The 14,594-nt window shown below is 37.9% G+C and overlaps 1 protein-coding gene across 2 annotated transcripts in view; it reads left to right on the top strand.

Annotated features, from left to right (window-relative positions):
• LOC126162756 (sodium-independent sulfate anion transporter-like) overlaps window positions 1–14,594 on the top strand; it is a 323,935-nt gene that overhangs the window by 304,484 nt on the left and 4,857 nt on the right. For both annotated transcript variants that reach the window (XM_049919441.1, XM_049919440.1), the window contains exon 10: window positions 2,921–3,098. In XM_049919441.1, the coding sequence (XP_049775398.1) occupies window positions 2,921–3,098 (178 nt within the window). The remainder of the gene's footprint in view (window positions 1–2,920; window positions 3,099–14,594) is intronic.

Here is a 14,594-nt window from a genome sequence, read left to right as displayed (position 1 = left end):
TTTATTTCAATTGTGTTGCAAAGTGCAATAAATTTTTCGGTTTTATTGACTGTGTTCTTGCACTGCACGTCGTTGACAAGTTTATTAGACTGCATCAGATCAGCCTGAATATTTTAGATATTTCATAAAATGTACATCTAAAAAAAGAAATTCTCATGAAATGTAGTAAAAAACAGAAAGGGCAATGGATCACTCAACTCAGATATAAGAATTTCAATTGAAGTGGCATTCAAAATGTGCAAACAGACAATGACTTATAATGAAGCACACCCTCATCCTCTTTTCTTTTTCTATTCAAGCGAAATCATCTGTTCACATATTTGTTCCATTGACCTATTCATGGGGATTTATGTTTAAATATAGAATAAGTGAAGAAATACAACAGCAAAAGGAAATAGCTATTTCACAGTGTATTTGTACATGACATAATAAATAATTATTGTAAATGTTAGTATACCATATTATTGAAGAAATATTTTAACTCTGCTCTGCCTTTGTGCTTAAATGGCTGTACAAAAATTTTGCAATCCATGGGATAATCCCTTATTTGATGAACATTTCCACTTTTTTAGTCATGGTCTTGAGCTCCTGGTTAATTGGTTATCTACTACTGGTACAGTTTAATATTTATATGCGTATACTATTACTTGTTGATGGTAAAAGGTACTTTTGCATTTAACTAATGGAGATTTACTTTACTCTCTACATTATACATTTGCAGTACTATTAATAATCTGTGGTTCCAGGATATAATAGTTTTGCTTCCAACTTACTTTTCTGATCCTTCAAATTACAGTCATCGGTTTCTTAAAAGGAGTTTAAAGCTAAATGTTGTTGTGATTGTACTGGATAGTGGATGACTAAATGATTGAGAATTGTCCAAATTTTTCAGCATCATGACCACCAGTTCATCTATTCTTAAACATGAACACTATGCAAATTCTTTGCAAATGTGTCATAAGCCATAACATGCCTTTAATGTAATGATTGTAATAGGGTGTGGTATTTTATAATGCAGAAATTAAATCACGTTTCACATATCATAGTTAGAGGGACTTCCAATCATTAATTTAAATCTGACATCTCAAGACGTTCATCATGTGAATGTCTCATTGGTGGAAACTGCATGTTGCAAGCCTCTGTGCATTACTGATCTCAGTTAATGAATGCTCAACTACAAAACGCCATTGCATAGGTCATTTTACCTTTTCTTTCTACATTGTGGCTTTGGTAAACACTTCATCATAAAACACTAAATCTGAAACTGATTACTCTTTGGCTATGTCACTAGACCATTATGCCATTATTGTAAATGTTGAGAAACTGACGTGAAGTTGAACAAATGTAGTCCTAAGATTTTTGGCCCATTTCTGTCTGATGAGAAATCTTAATTCATTTATTCACACGCCAGTAATAACATCTTAATTCATTTCTTCGCATACTAGTAATAGCATTTCTAGCTGTTTGGAAGAAAAAAGAATACTAACACAGTTTGTAATTCTTTAGAAACATTTTAAAGTGTGTGAGGTCACTGTTGCTGTATCCTGATCACTATAAGAACAAATACAACTACTGTGAGTAGTGGTAACATATGTTTTAGCATCTCTGGGCTCAACAATGAGTTTTACGGTTGCTTGTTTATGAGCACGCACCTTGTGGGAGCTGTTAAATTTGAGTCTACAGATGTTCCCAGTTGTGAATACTCAGTTGGAGGAAGTATCATAAGTTAGCCAAGTAGTATACTGAATTTTATGTTCACATGTCAGAAGAATATTGAACAGTAATTCACAAATAAGATATGCCACACAAGACTGAAGCAGTAATGAAAAATGAATTTTTTAAGAAGAGCCCTTGACAAGGGATACAATAAACTAATAGTTATGTCTCAATTTCTTGTGCTTACTGAACTCCATTTAACCAATTACCAAATAATACAAATGATGATCCACTCCATTATTCACTAAAAGACAAGTCATCATCAATGAAGTGAGCAAGCCAGGGAACTCAGAAGTGGTAGTTTGTACTGTGCATCAATTATTTGTCTGTGATTTTATTAATCACATATTGTTGTGCAGAAATCAGTACTGACTGACAGAAAATTATTCAGGCTAGTAAATCCTTAGATTTCAGTTTTGATATATACGTTTGCTTCAGTAGTTGAATGGTATTTGCTAAATTTCTGAATTATGCTCTGAAAATTCTAGACAGTTCATTATATCTTTTGCATCTTGTGTTAGACTCATTTTTTCTTCTTTCCTATAGTCTGACAGATATATTAAATTTCATCATTCCTGGGAGTTGAAACTTTGTATCTGACCTTGTCTCAAGCTCAGATCTCTGCCTTTCATGGGAACTGCCTACCATCAGAGCCATCCTGTATGTCTCTTTGACTGGCCCCAAACTTCAATCAGGAAGTATCTCTCTTCTACTGATACTGTTGTCACAGCAAATACTTTCAATAATTTGTCTTGAAAGAACTCATTGAATTAATAGGCAGACCAGGAACACATAGGCCCTGCAGTGGAAGATAAACAGCAGCTATTTAATACAACTGAGGATGAAGTTTTTTTTAATAGTGACTTTGTTGATAATTTATAATTTTACATTTAGATTGTATAGCCACAAAAGATACTAAGCAGTACAGTGACAGAAATTTGTTAATGTAGTGTACATATTAAGTTTATGAGAGTTGTTTCTTTTGTTAATGGTATACTTTGACTAATTCCACATTCCTAAAGGTTCTTCTTCTTGATAAACAAACCAATGAAACAAGAGCAGTTAGTTCCAGTCTCCTTTTCACCAACATAGTTCACAGAGCACATCATTGGCAACTTGTAAAATTGTTAATACAGAGCTTGAAATATTTGTATCTGTATGCAACAATTTTTCACTGTTATAAAAATACAATTCCTATTTTCAGTGTCCACCAGCTGGTCCTGAATATTTGCTGGTGAGACCTGGAGCTGGACTGCTTTTCCCAGCTGTTGATTTTCTACGAGATGCTGTTGCCAAAGCAAGTGCCAATTGTGCTGAAGAAAATTTGCCAGTTGTGATTGACTGTCAGCATGTCCAGCATGCAGACTTCACAGCAGCAAGAGGTATGTTTCAAATATCTAATGACATCATTGCCTGGTTTTGTATATTAGAGATGCAAAAACATCCCCCTATTTTGATCTGCTTAAATTGCCACTACCAGTATTTAGTGCATTACATTAGAGTGATATGCAGAGAATTTACAATTCTCAAATTTTGTGCAATTATCTATATTACTAAAATGCTATCCCAGAACCAGTTGCAACTTAGGAGCAACAAAGATTATATTCTCAATATTTCATATAATTATTGACTGAGTTTAAATCTTTAAAATGTACTGCTTAAGAGGTATAATCTTACTTTAAAAATTTAACACAATAAGACAAGTATTACAGTTAGAAACTGTGTGTGTGTGTGTGTGTGTGTGTGTGTGTGTGTGTGTTTCCCTAGAGCTAAATGTGTAACAGTCTCATCATTATGCCTGTTTGCAACTCAATGTGTCATCTTTACAGTGAGTAGCTATCTACCTTTTTTATTATATTGTTGATATTCCAAACTGGAGTTTCCATTATTTGATTTTAATTTGTTGTTTCTTCACTACTGACTCTATTTACAACACAAATTGCAGACATTATCCAGATATACCACTGAATTTCTTTACCTGCAAAATTACATCACTGTACAAAACATATTTCAGGAGATATGAATTGTAAACATTTAGATGTGTGAAACATTACTTTTGGCTTAAAATGCAATAAAACTTTAATTTATTACTTCTTTACTACCAACTCTATTTGCAATACACTTTGCAGGCAACATCTACATATATTACAGAATGTGCCTGCAAAATTATATAATTGTACGTCACATTTCTCATGAGATATTTTGATGTCAAAAACATTTAGATGCCTGAAAACTGTACTTTGGTTAAAATGGAGTGCAAAATGTCCTGTTTATATTCACCCAGTTTTAGCAACTTCCAGCAAACAGAGCATAATTTCAAACCTTTCCTAGCATTTTGCTCACTTACACACTTAAAGGCAAATATTTAACACACTAACTCAGTGATAAAGTAATTGGCCATTTGAGCTGTTTTATACATGGAAATTCACTCATGACACTTCTACGAAAATTTCAGTCTAAATATGTTATGCTAGAGTGTGTGTGTGTGTGTGTGTGTGTGTGTGTGTGTGTGTGTGTGTGTGTGTAGAATAAATTATGGCCATGGAAATAAAAACTGAAGAAATTAATTACGAGAATGAAAGACAGGCATTCAGTGTGTTTGGCTAATATGATGAAAAATTATTATCTGGAGAAAACACTGCTTCTTTTTCTTTTCTTTTCCCACCTTCATATCCTTCATGGTTCTTTTTCAATGTAATTCAGGAATCTAATAAGACCAATAAATTAAAGAGATTTTTTTCTGTGCCATCTAGACTGAGAATCATCTCATCACCCTCTTTGATTTACATACATAGAACTAAAAATATTTTCTTTCACTCACATGATAATGAAAAATACTTTATGGTATACAAAGCATATTTCAATAGCAGTGCAGAGAGACACGGAAAATACAGGAAACTGAAATTAAAGCAGATGCTTGCAACCATGACAATTACTTTGTTTTGGTGCTACACAGTGTTACTACTTTCTGCAAATCATTTTGAGACATAATTATCTGAGATCATCACGCAGGGCCTTCTTCAAATCTATGTAATATTTGTGTAGCCTGCTCCAACACTATGTTCCACAGCTCACATTATCAGTTTTAACCCTCAAAGATATAGAGAGATTGAAATTATACATTATATTAAAGTTGTCTCCACATAGAATGCCTTCTGTGCTGTTCATTAATAATGAACTATAATTCAACAATGTGATGTATATTATTTAACTAAGACACTCACCATACTTTCCTTTTATTTAATCAACAGAATATCCACTGCATTCAACAAAGCTGCTTGTTGTCTATTTACAGTATTTGTCCTCTGTTCAGCTACTACTAAAAACTAAACAATAATTCATCCACTGTTCAGTTAGTACTAAAAACCAAACAGTAATCTTGATATGCTCATCTATGTTAAATACTAATGGTTGTTATAAACTCTATGAGAAAAGCTTGTTTATAATTAATATCATTTTGTAGAATACTAAAATGGTTTCTCAAACCCAGAATATATATATTCAACTTATTTATGGAAGAAGTGGAAAATGAGATATGCTCTCTTATTTTTTTTTTAATTATTATTCTCTAGATATACATAATTTATTATCTTATAACTATGGAAATACTGTTAATCAGTCTCCATCAGAATAAATAACTACACTCTATATAACAATAATGGTAATTTCTGGACTGAGCAGTACGTAAAATAAGGAAAAGGCAACCACTCCCCTACAGTGGAACAGTGCATGGAACACACATAAAACAGCAGTCACACCCTGTATATTAGACTTAGATATATACGACATCTGTTCAAAAAATCCGGTACTTTGCCCACAAAATTTTTCTATTCTTTCCTCTTAGTTATTGTGCATGGTCTTTTTCGAAATATTCTCCTCCACAATTAATACACATTCCCAACACTGTGTCCACTTCTGGGAGCAGTCTTAGTACATCTCTTGCTGAATTGCACGAAGTGCCATCTGCACATTTTCTTTTATCTCATCTATCGTTGCAAATCTTCATCCTTTCAATGGGGTTTTCAACTTTGGAAATAAAAAAATTCCATAGGGGATAGGTCTGGAGAGCACAGAGTATGTGGCAGTACAGTGATTTCACTTTTTATGCTAGAGTCACACACCAACAGGTATGAATGTGTGGGTGCACTATCATGAAGCAAAAGAGCCATGAATTGTCCCACCACATTTCAGGTCCTTTCTTCTCACATTTTCTTGCAGACATTGCAGCATGTCCCAGTGGCACCACTGATTAACAGTTTGACCCTGTGGCATGAACTCATGATGAACTAATCCTTAAAAGTCAAAGAAAACTATCAGTGTGACTTTGACATTTGACCTGACCTGATGAGCATGTTTTCATTCTTAGAGAACCTTTCCCAAGCTATTGTGAAGATTCAACCTTGGTCTCAACACCATAACCATAGGCCCATGTTTCATCACCAATTATGATTCTCTTAAGGAACATATCTTTCTCATTTGCCCAATCCAAAAGTTCTTCACAGGTAGTGAGGCAAAGGTCTCTCTGGTCTTGACTCGTGCACCGTGGGATGAATTTGGCAATAACACAATTCATTCCAAGATGTTTCATCAGGATTTTATGACATGATCCAACTGAAATGTTACATTCTTCTGCAATCTCTCAGACAGTCAGTCTTCAATTGGCATGCATAATTTCATTGATATTCCTGACAAGAGCATTGCTGGTAGATGTCAAAGGGCATACCGAATGAGGGTCATCTTTAATTTCTGTCTGGCCATTTTTAAATCATGTGAACGATTTGTAAGACCAAGTACAGCTTAAGTACTCATCACCACAGGCTTCCTGCATCATTTGGTACTTCTCTGTGTTCTATAAAAGTTTTCTTAAGTGTTACACCAAATTTAATGCAGATGAGCTGCTCCTCTAACTCTGCCATTGTGAAATTTGTAAACTGTGCAACACAGTGTTCTGCTCAATACAGCACTGAACAATGAAATTTCTGGCAGTTACACATTTAACACTGCCATGTGCAGGTAAGCCAACCACATTTCGCTTCAACACACCATTGGTGTGAAATTACAAATGTTCTTAAATTTTTGAACAGACCTCATATTCCACATGGACAATATATACATTATATCTGGGTAATGAATACCTTATTTTATGTGAAAATGACTTTCATTACTTATCATAAATAATATTTTGGTTATAAACCCAAACATTGGTTTGATGCAGTTATTCATTCATATAACTTGCTAGCATCCTATTCATTTCAGCTTAATTGTTCCTTTCTCATCATCATTAATCTTCCTTCTATCCTTCATAACTCTCCTAATTTGATATTCTGGTGCTAACATAAATTACAACATGTCATGGACTATCACTGTGCTAATCTTGGGTTCAACTTTTTGCCACATGAGTGACATTTGTGAGAAATGTACAAATGTGCACCTGTCACATGCATACAGACAACACAGCACAATCAAATACTACACTAGTATATTCTATCCCACAATGGCATGGCATCCTGTAAAAATATAGTCATGTCAGGCAACAACTGCACTGAACAGAATAGAACAGAACAGAACATAATACTTATTCAACAATATTAGGAAAAGGTTAAATTGCTACTTTCTGTAAGGATGACACATAGACTTGCAGACAGGCTCAACAAAAAGTCTAGCTCAGACCAGAATTCCAGTCATGGAAGTTAAGCACAATGTGTTAAGCAGCAACTGGATGGCCCAGTAGAATCTTGGCCAGAGTTTATCAGTGGCCATTCATGTGGACAGACAGCTTGTTGGTTGTCATGTCCATGTAGAAAGCAGACCAGTGGTTGCAGCTTAGTTTGTAGATCGCATGACTGCTTTCACAGGTGGCATTGCCTTTGATGGGATAGGTAACGCATGTTACATGACCAAAGTAGGTGGTGGTGTGAGGATGTATGGGACAGGTCTTCCATTCAGGTCTGTTGCAGTGATATGAGCCAGATGACAAGGGGCTGGGAGCAGGGGTGGAGTAGGGATGGTCAAGGATGTTGTGTAGGTTCGATGGGTGCCAAAATACCTCTGTGGAAGCAGTGAGAAGGATAGTGAGTAGGGTGTTCCTCTTTTTGGGGCATGATGAGAGGTAGTCAATACTCTGGCAGAGAATGTGATTCAGCTGCTCCAGTCCTGAGAAGTACTGGTTTATTAGGGGAATGCTCATTGATGGCTGAACAGTGGGAATAAGGGAGGGGGTAAGGGACTGGAGAGAGAAGGCACAGGACTTCTGTTTCTGAAGACAGCTAGAAGTGTAATTTTAGTCTGTAAATCCCTCATTGAGACCCTTGGTATATTTGGAGAGGGACTTCAAATCACTACAGATCTGATGTCCATGACAGGCTGGTCCATGACTTGGTATGGAATGGATGACAGCTGGAGCTGTTGAATTGGAGGTATTGCTCATGGCTGGCAGGTTTCATTGGACAGAGGTACTAATGTAGCCATCTTCGAGGCTGAGGTTGACATACAGGAAGGTGGCTTGTTGAGCTGAGAGAGCCAGGTGAAGGGAATGGGGGAGAAGGTGTTTAGGTTCTGGAGAAATGTGAATAGGATGTTCTCAGCCTCAGCCCAGATCAAAAAGATGTTATCAATGAATCTGAACCAGGTGACAGGTTTGCAGTTTGCCCTTTGAAGCATCCACATTTGTGACCTCCTTTTATCACTGCATTATTCATCAGGTGGATCTACACTGGAAAGTATTTGCTGGAATCCAAATCTGTGACCACCAAGCACTGAACATAGTCAACAACAGCTTGAGAGCAGAAGCAAAGGTCAGTTGCTGAAGAAGACCCTACAGATGTAGATAAACATGTGATCTGACCATAATTCAAGAGTGACATATGTCCTCTAAAAGGTACAGTCTCTCAAAGACTCAACCCCTAGGGCATGTGATAGTTGAGCCTCATAGTACACTGTGTGCATTGAAGTTTCCCAACACAAGGAAAGGATAGATGAGTTCCTTGAAAAGCTCTTTGAGTGCATCTTCATTGAGAGAATCATGTGGTGAAGATATAGAGAACACTTTGTGATCTTAATAGTTGTTAGAACTTCCACTGCAACTACATGTATGTCCATGGTAAGTGGGACTGATGGGGAGTGGTTTCTGTTGCTGACAAAAACAGTGCACTTAGCACAGGGTTTGCCAGTGACATTGAAATTAGTTTTTTGTAAGCAGATAAATATTAGTTCTCCTATCCAAGAGCTTCAGTTCTTTTAGATGCAATCTAAATCTGTTTAAGTTCCACTTCAGTATGGAATTCCCTGTGGGTACCATTGTTTAGTCGGTATTTTCCTCCTCTCTCAGCAGGGGTCATTTACAAAGGAGGTCAGGTGAAATGTAAGGTTGAATTGTGCTGTCTGGTTTCTCCATGGTATATTAATGTCTTTGAGACTAAAATAATCATCAAAAGGGAAAATGCTTGCTGAGCTGATGGTTTACCTGGTACTTTCTTTTGTTTTGATTGGCTTTTTTGTGCATTTTTCCTTACTCATTAGAGATGTTGGGTGTATTAGTAAAGGTGATGGTTCACTGGGTCTCTGATATGCCTTTCTATGTGGATCAGTTTCTAAAACTTTCATTGATGACTACAGAATGGTTTTGGAGCCATGTGTTGTTTTCATCTATAGGTACTTCAAGTGCAGGTATTTGTACTCGATTCTGATGTCTGAGTTTGTATTGAGGCATTACTTTTGGTTATGGGTTTCTGAAGAGCTGATTGCAAAAGTAGTAACAAATGATAAAGGTTGCAGTGCTATAAAAGCCGTTTTAGCTTCACCATAGGAGATTCCTCTGGTAACCTTCAGTTCCTGAATGTTTCTTTCCTCACTATGAACTCTGCCCTTTCTGTGCTAGATCATGTGATCACCAAAACAGTTTATACATTTCAGAGGAAGTGTACAAGATTCACCATATTTGTAGATTGGGCCAAATTTTTTGTATTTAAAGCAGCACATAGGATTGGGGACAAATGGTTGAGCTTTATGAATGGATACATTCTACAAAAATATTTTCACATAATTCTGGTGTAATGAAGGTTAAGCAATGTTGCTGTTTTTCCGGCATTTTCCCCATAGTTTATCACTTCCATGACTTCTACATTTTTTTCCATTCTTCTAATTATTATACCAACTAGAGAAAACATTCCTACCTACCAAAGCCACAGACCACTGATCTGTTTCAGGTTCATTAATGATGTCTTCATGACCTGGACTCAGGGCCAGGGCACTCTATCCTCATTCCTTCACAACCTCAACCCCTTCTCTCCCATCCACTTCACTTGGTCCTTCTTAACCCAGCTTGCCACTTTCCTGGCTGTTGACCTCTTCCTCCTCCTCTTTGAGGGCTCCATCCACACCTCTGTCCACAGCCCTCCAAACACCAACAGTACCTGAATTTCAACAGTAGCCATCCATTCCACACCAAAAACACCCTCACAGACATCCTAATCACCAAGGTGCAGCATATCTGCAGTGATGGCAGTATGCTGAAGCTCTCACAAAATCCTTCACAGACAAACACTGTCCCCTATTCTGTAAGCAGATTTCCCATCCCATATCACCACATACCCCAAATCCTCCCACCACCCCCAAGAATCAGCTACAAAGGAGCACCCCGCTCATCACGCAATACCACCCCAGTCTGTAGCAACTGAAACAAACCATTCATCAGGGCTTTGGTTATCTATCATCATGCCCCAATATGAGGGACATCCCACCCAGGATCCTTCCCACCCCTCCTAAAGTGATATTCTGTCACCCACCCAAACTCCACAACATTCTAGTCCATCCCTATGCCACTCTCAACCCTAACACCTTGCCGTAGGGATCATATCTCTGTGGAAGGCCCAGGTGCAAGACCTGCCCAAATCACCTACCCAGCACTTCCTTTTCCAGTCCTGTCATGGGCTTATCCTACCCAATCAGAGGCTGGGCCACCTGTGAAAGCAGCCATGTTGTGTACCAACTCTGCTGAAATCACTGCTCAGCATTTTGTATTGGTACAATTACCAAACAGCTGTCCACTGGGATGGATGCCCACTGCCATACTATAGCAAAGAGCAAAGTGGACCATCCTGTTGCACAAAATGCAGCTGGACATAACATGCTTGATTTCAATGACTGCTTCACAACCCAGGCCATGTGGATCCAACCCTCCATCAGCAGCTTTTCTGAACTGTGCAGATGGGAGTTATCCTTACAAAACATTCTCCACTCCCAAAATCATCGCACCTCAACATATGGCAACTTCCTATACCCACACCCTCCACCATAAGTTTTCACCCTCTCTATCCTATCACCTCCTCCAAACCCACATCCCCTCGCCCTCACTGTGCACTGCTCTCTTTTAATGCGCCCAACGATCTTTTCCCCTTCTCTGTTCCTGTCCTTTCAACTCCCTTTTTTCCCTTTCCTCCCTCCCCCACAGCCTCTGACACTGCACCAGATAGCCTTGTCTCCCACCTCTAGTCCCTGCATGCTATGTCAGGCAGCACTGATCCCTATTCCCCCACCCACATACTTCTACTCCTCCCACTTCCCCACTCCACTATGGATTATTACTCCCATTCAACACATTTCAGTTTCAGTCTGGCCTAAGCAGCCAGAGATAGCACTCATGTATTTGTGAGGAGTGATTGCTTTTGTGAAAGCATGTGTGATTTTCTTCTCTTATGAAGGCTTTGGCCAAAAGCTTAATATGAAACTGTCTTTTCATTGTGCCTGTCTGAAACTCAGTGTCTCATCTTTACAGCAAGTAGCAATCTATTCTTTCCACAATGTTTGTAGGATAAAGATTTACATTGAACCACTTGTAACTCTGTTCCACATTTCTCTTGTCTGTGCCTATTATGGACAGCTCTTTTTCTGTACTCTTGTGTAATAACCAAACGTCACAGTTTTTGAGACCTCCAAAATCCCATATAAATTACTTATGAAGGTTGAGAACAGAAGCAGGCCTAGCACTGAACCTTGCTTACCACTATATTTAATGTTTCCCCCAGTCTGAATTTAGTTTTTTCATGTGATAGCACTTCTTAATGTGACTGTTTTTTGTTGTTAAGATATGACTCCGGCTATGAAAAGGGAACTCCTGTACCCTTATAACATTTTAGCCTCCCTAGGAGATTTACATGATCTATACAGTTATAAGCCTTTTAAGCTCACAGAAAGTGGCAATAGGATTTTTTTATTATTTAGTTCTACCAGAACAGAATTTGTAGGCTGTTACACTGTAGACAAGCCTTTACAGAAATCTAACTTAGATGATTTATTGGCAGAAAAGTGCTTCTATGTTATAAGATACAGCATTTCCTATAAAAATGTTGAGGACACAGGAAGGAAGGACATGGAACTAAAATTAGTCCTCACTTGCTTATCTCCACTTGTATAAATGGGTATTACTACTGCATACTTCAGTTTTTCAGGAAATATATTTTGATTCATTGACTGATTACAAAGTAATTAATTCCATGGATGGAGGAGGCAGTGGGTGGGGGCTGGGGTGGGGTGGGGGGGGGTGTTTCTGTCAAGACAGCACAAGACTACAAGATTTTCATACTTGAAACTTCCTGGCAGATTAAAGCTGTGTGCCGGACTGAGACTCGAACTCGGGACCTTTGCCATTCGCAGGCAAGTGCTCTACCAGAGCTGGTAGAGCATGTGCCCGTGAAAGGCAAAGGTCCCGAGTTCGAGTCTTGGTCCGGCACACAGTTTTAATCTGCCAGGAAGTTTCATATCAGCACACACTCCGCTGTAGAGTGAAAATTTCATTCTAGAAACATCCCCCAGGCTGTGGCTAAGCCATGTCTCCGCAATATCCTTTCTTTCAGCAATGCTAGTTCTGCAAGGTTCGCAGGAGAGCTTCTGTAAAGTTTGGAAGGTAGGAGACGAGGTACTGGCAGAAGTAAAGCTGCGAGGACGGGGCGTGAGTCGTGCTTGGATAGCTCAGTTGGTAGAGTACTTGCCCACGAAAGGCAAAGGTCCCAAGTTCGAGTCTCGGTCCGGTACACAGTTTTAATCTGCCAGGAAGTTTCATATCAGCACACACTCCACTGTAGAGTGAAAATTTCATTCTAAAAACATCCCCCAGGCTGTGGCTAAACCATGTCTCTGCAAAATCCTTTCTTTCAGGAGTGCTAGTTCTGCAATGTTCACAGGAGAGCTTCTGTAAAGTTTGGAAGGTAGGAGACGAGGTACTGGCAGAAGTAAAGCTGTGAGGATGGGGCGTGAGTCGTGCTTGGATAGCTCAGTTGGTACAGCACTTGCCCGCGAAAGGCAAAGGTCCTGAGTTCGAGTCTCGGTCCGGCACACAGTTTTAATCTGCCAGGAAGTTTCATATCAGCACACACTCCGCTGTAGAGTGAAAATTTCATTCTTTTCATACTTGAGTTGAAATACTGTCATAACAAGTAGAGTTACTGCTTTTTAGTAGCCCAATGATTTTTGTGATCTGTCTAACAGATGATTTGGCAAAACATGTCTGTTGATGGAGTATGTCAAACCTGTTTAAGTAAATCTAATGGAACTGCTTTCATTATCCATTTTCCCTGTATTTTCAACTGCTGGTATATTATTATTATAATTACTGGTAGAAAGAATTCATTAAAATTTAGTGCCCAATGATTTGTATTTATCAATGGTTGTATCACTGCTACTGCCATCAGAGGGGAATACGTCTGCTATAGTGAGTTTATTTTTTTAATGGCTAATAATATTCTGAACTCCCTTCACTTAGTTTTTGTAATTTTGATTTTTTTGTGAAGTACATGTTTTCTGGAATACCAAGTGCAGAATTTTGCTGTATTGCCTAATAGAACATTTGTAAGTGTTAATCAGTGATAGTCTTCCACAATAAGGCAAACTCTCCCTTCCCAGTACAATAAACTTTGAGTCCAGATGGTAGACATTCCCTCTCTAAGCTTACATTCTAATTGTCTCTGATCTGATGTAAAAGAAAACTTGATTCATAGTGTCACAAGAATCACAAGAATATTTTGAGAGAAGAATCAAACTCTCTTCTCCTTAGTGTCATTACTAAACCTCTAATCATTGTTCATCCAGTAAATTATCTCTGATAGTATAACACTTATTATTTTATGAAGCTGTTCTTCACCTTCTTAGCTAAACTTGATTGATGGGAATTATTTATTGCTATCACAGCTGAATTGTCTGATAAATCATTTACTATGAGGATCACATTTGGTTCATTACAGACTGTTTACTATGTCCTTTTTTCTCATTGCCAAATGTTGTGGGGAACAAACCAAAGCAGAACATCACCAAATGTAATGGCAGTTGAACAGTATTATCCAAAATGAGAACTCCACAGAAATGAGTTCCCAGTTCTTTCTATTATGTTTTATTAATAACTTCTCTAACTATGGGTCAAATAGACAGTAGAATAAAATGACAGTACTTCACTCCTGAGTAAAGAAATCTGGTGAGTACTTGATATATTGCTGTACATCTGTATTCAAGCAAGCTTAAGAGTGAACACTATATGTAAAACAAAACAAAGCCAGATGAACTTGGTCTTTTCCATTTGCCACCACAATAGACTGGAAATATAAATCTCTGTTGCAATTACACTCATTTATAACAACATAATTTTCAAGGTCCTTTGAATTTTCTTATAGACAGGTTCCACTGTATTTGCTTTCAACTCTTTTAGTTGTTTCTCTATACCAGGAATGCTTATTATTACGAACTCCATATGGAAGCCTGTACGATGGTCAAATGACAGTATGTTTGTAAGATTCTCCTGTGTGAATGATTTCTTAAAAGATAAATTTAAAACTTTGGCTTTACTTTTTCTGTATTCTACAGACTTTTCAGACTGGTCAATGAGCGACTGAATA

Source organism: Schistocerca cancellata, chromosome 2 (genome assembly GCF_023864275.1).
Source record: "Schistocerca cancellata isolate TAMUIC-IGC-003103 chromosome 2, iqSchCanc2.1, whole genome shotgun sequence".
In the NCBI taxonomy this organism is placed as follows: Eukaryota; Metazoa; Arthropoda; class Insecta; order Orthoptera; family Acrididae; genus Schistocerca; species Schistocerca cancellata.
The sequence above is the reverse complement of the archived record's forward strand: the minus strand, read 5'-3'. Positions and strand labels throughout refer to the sequence as shown.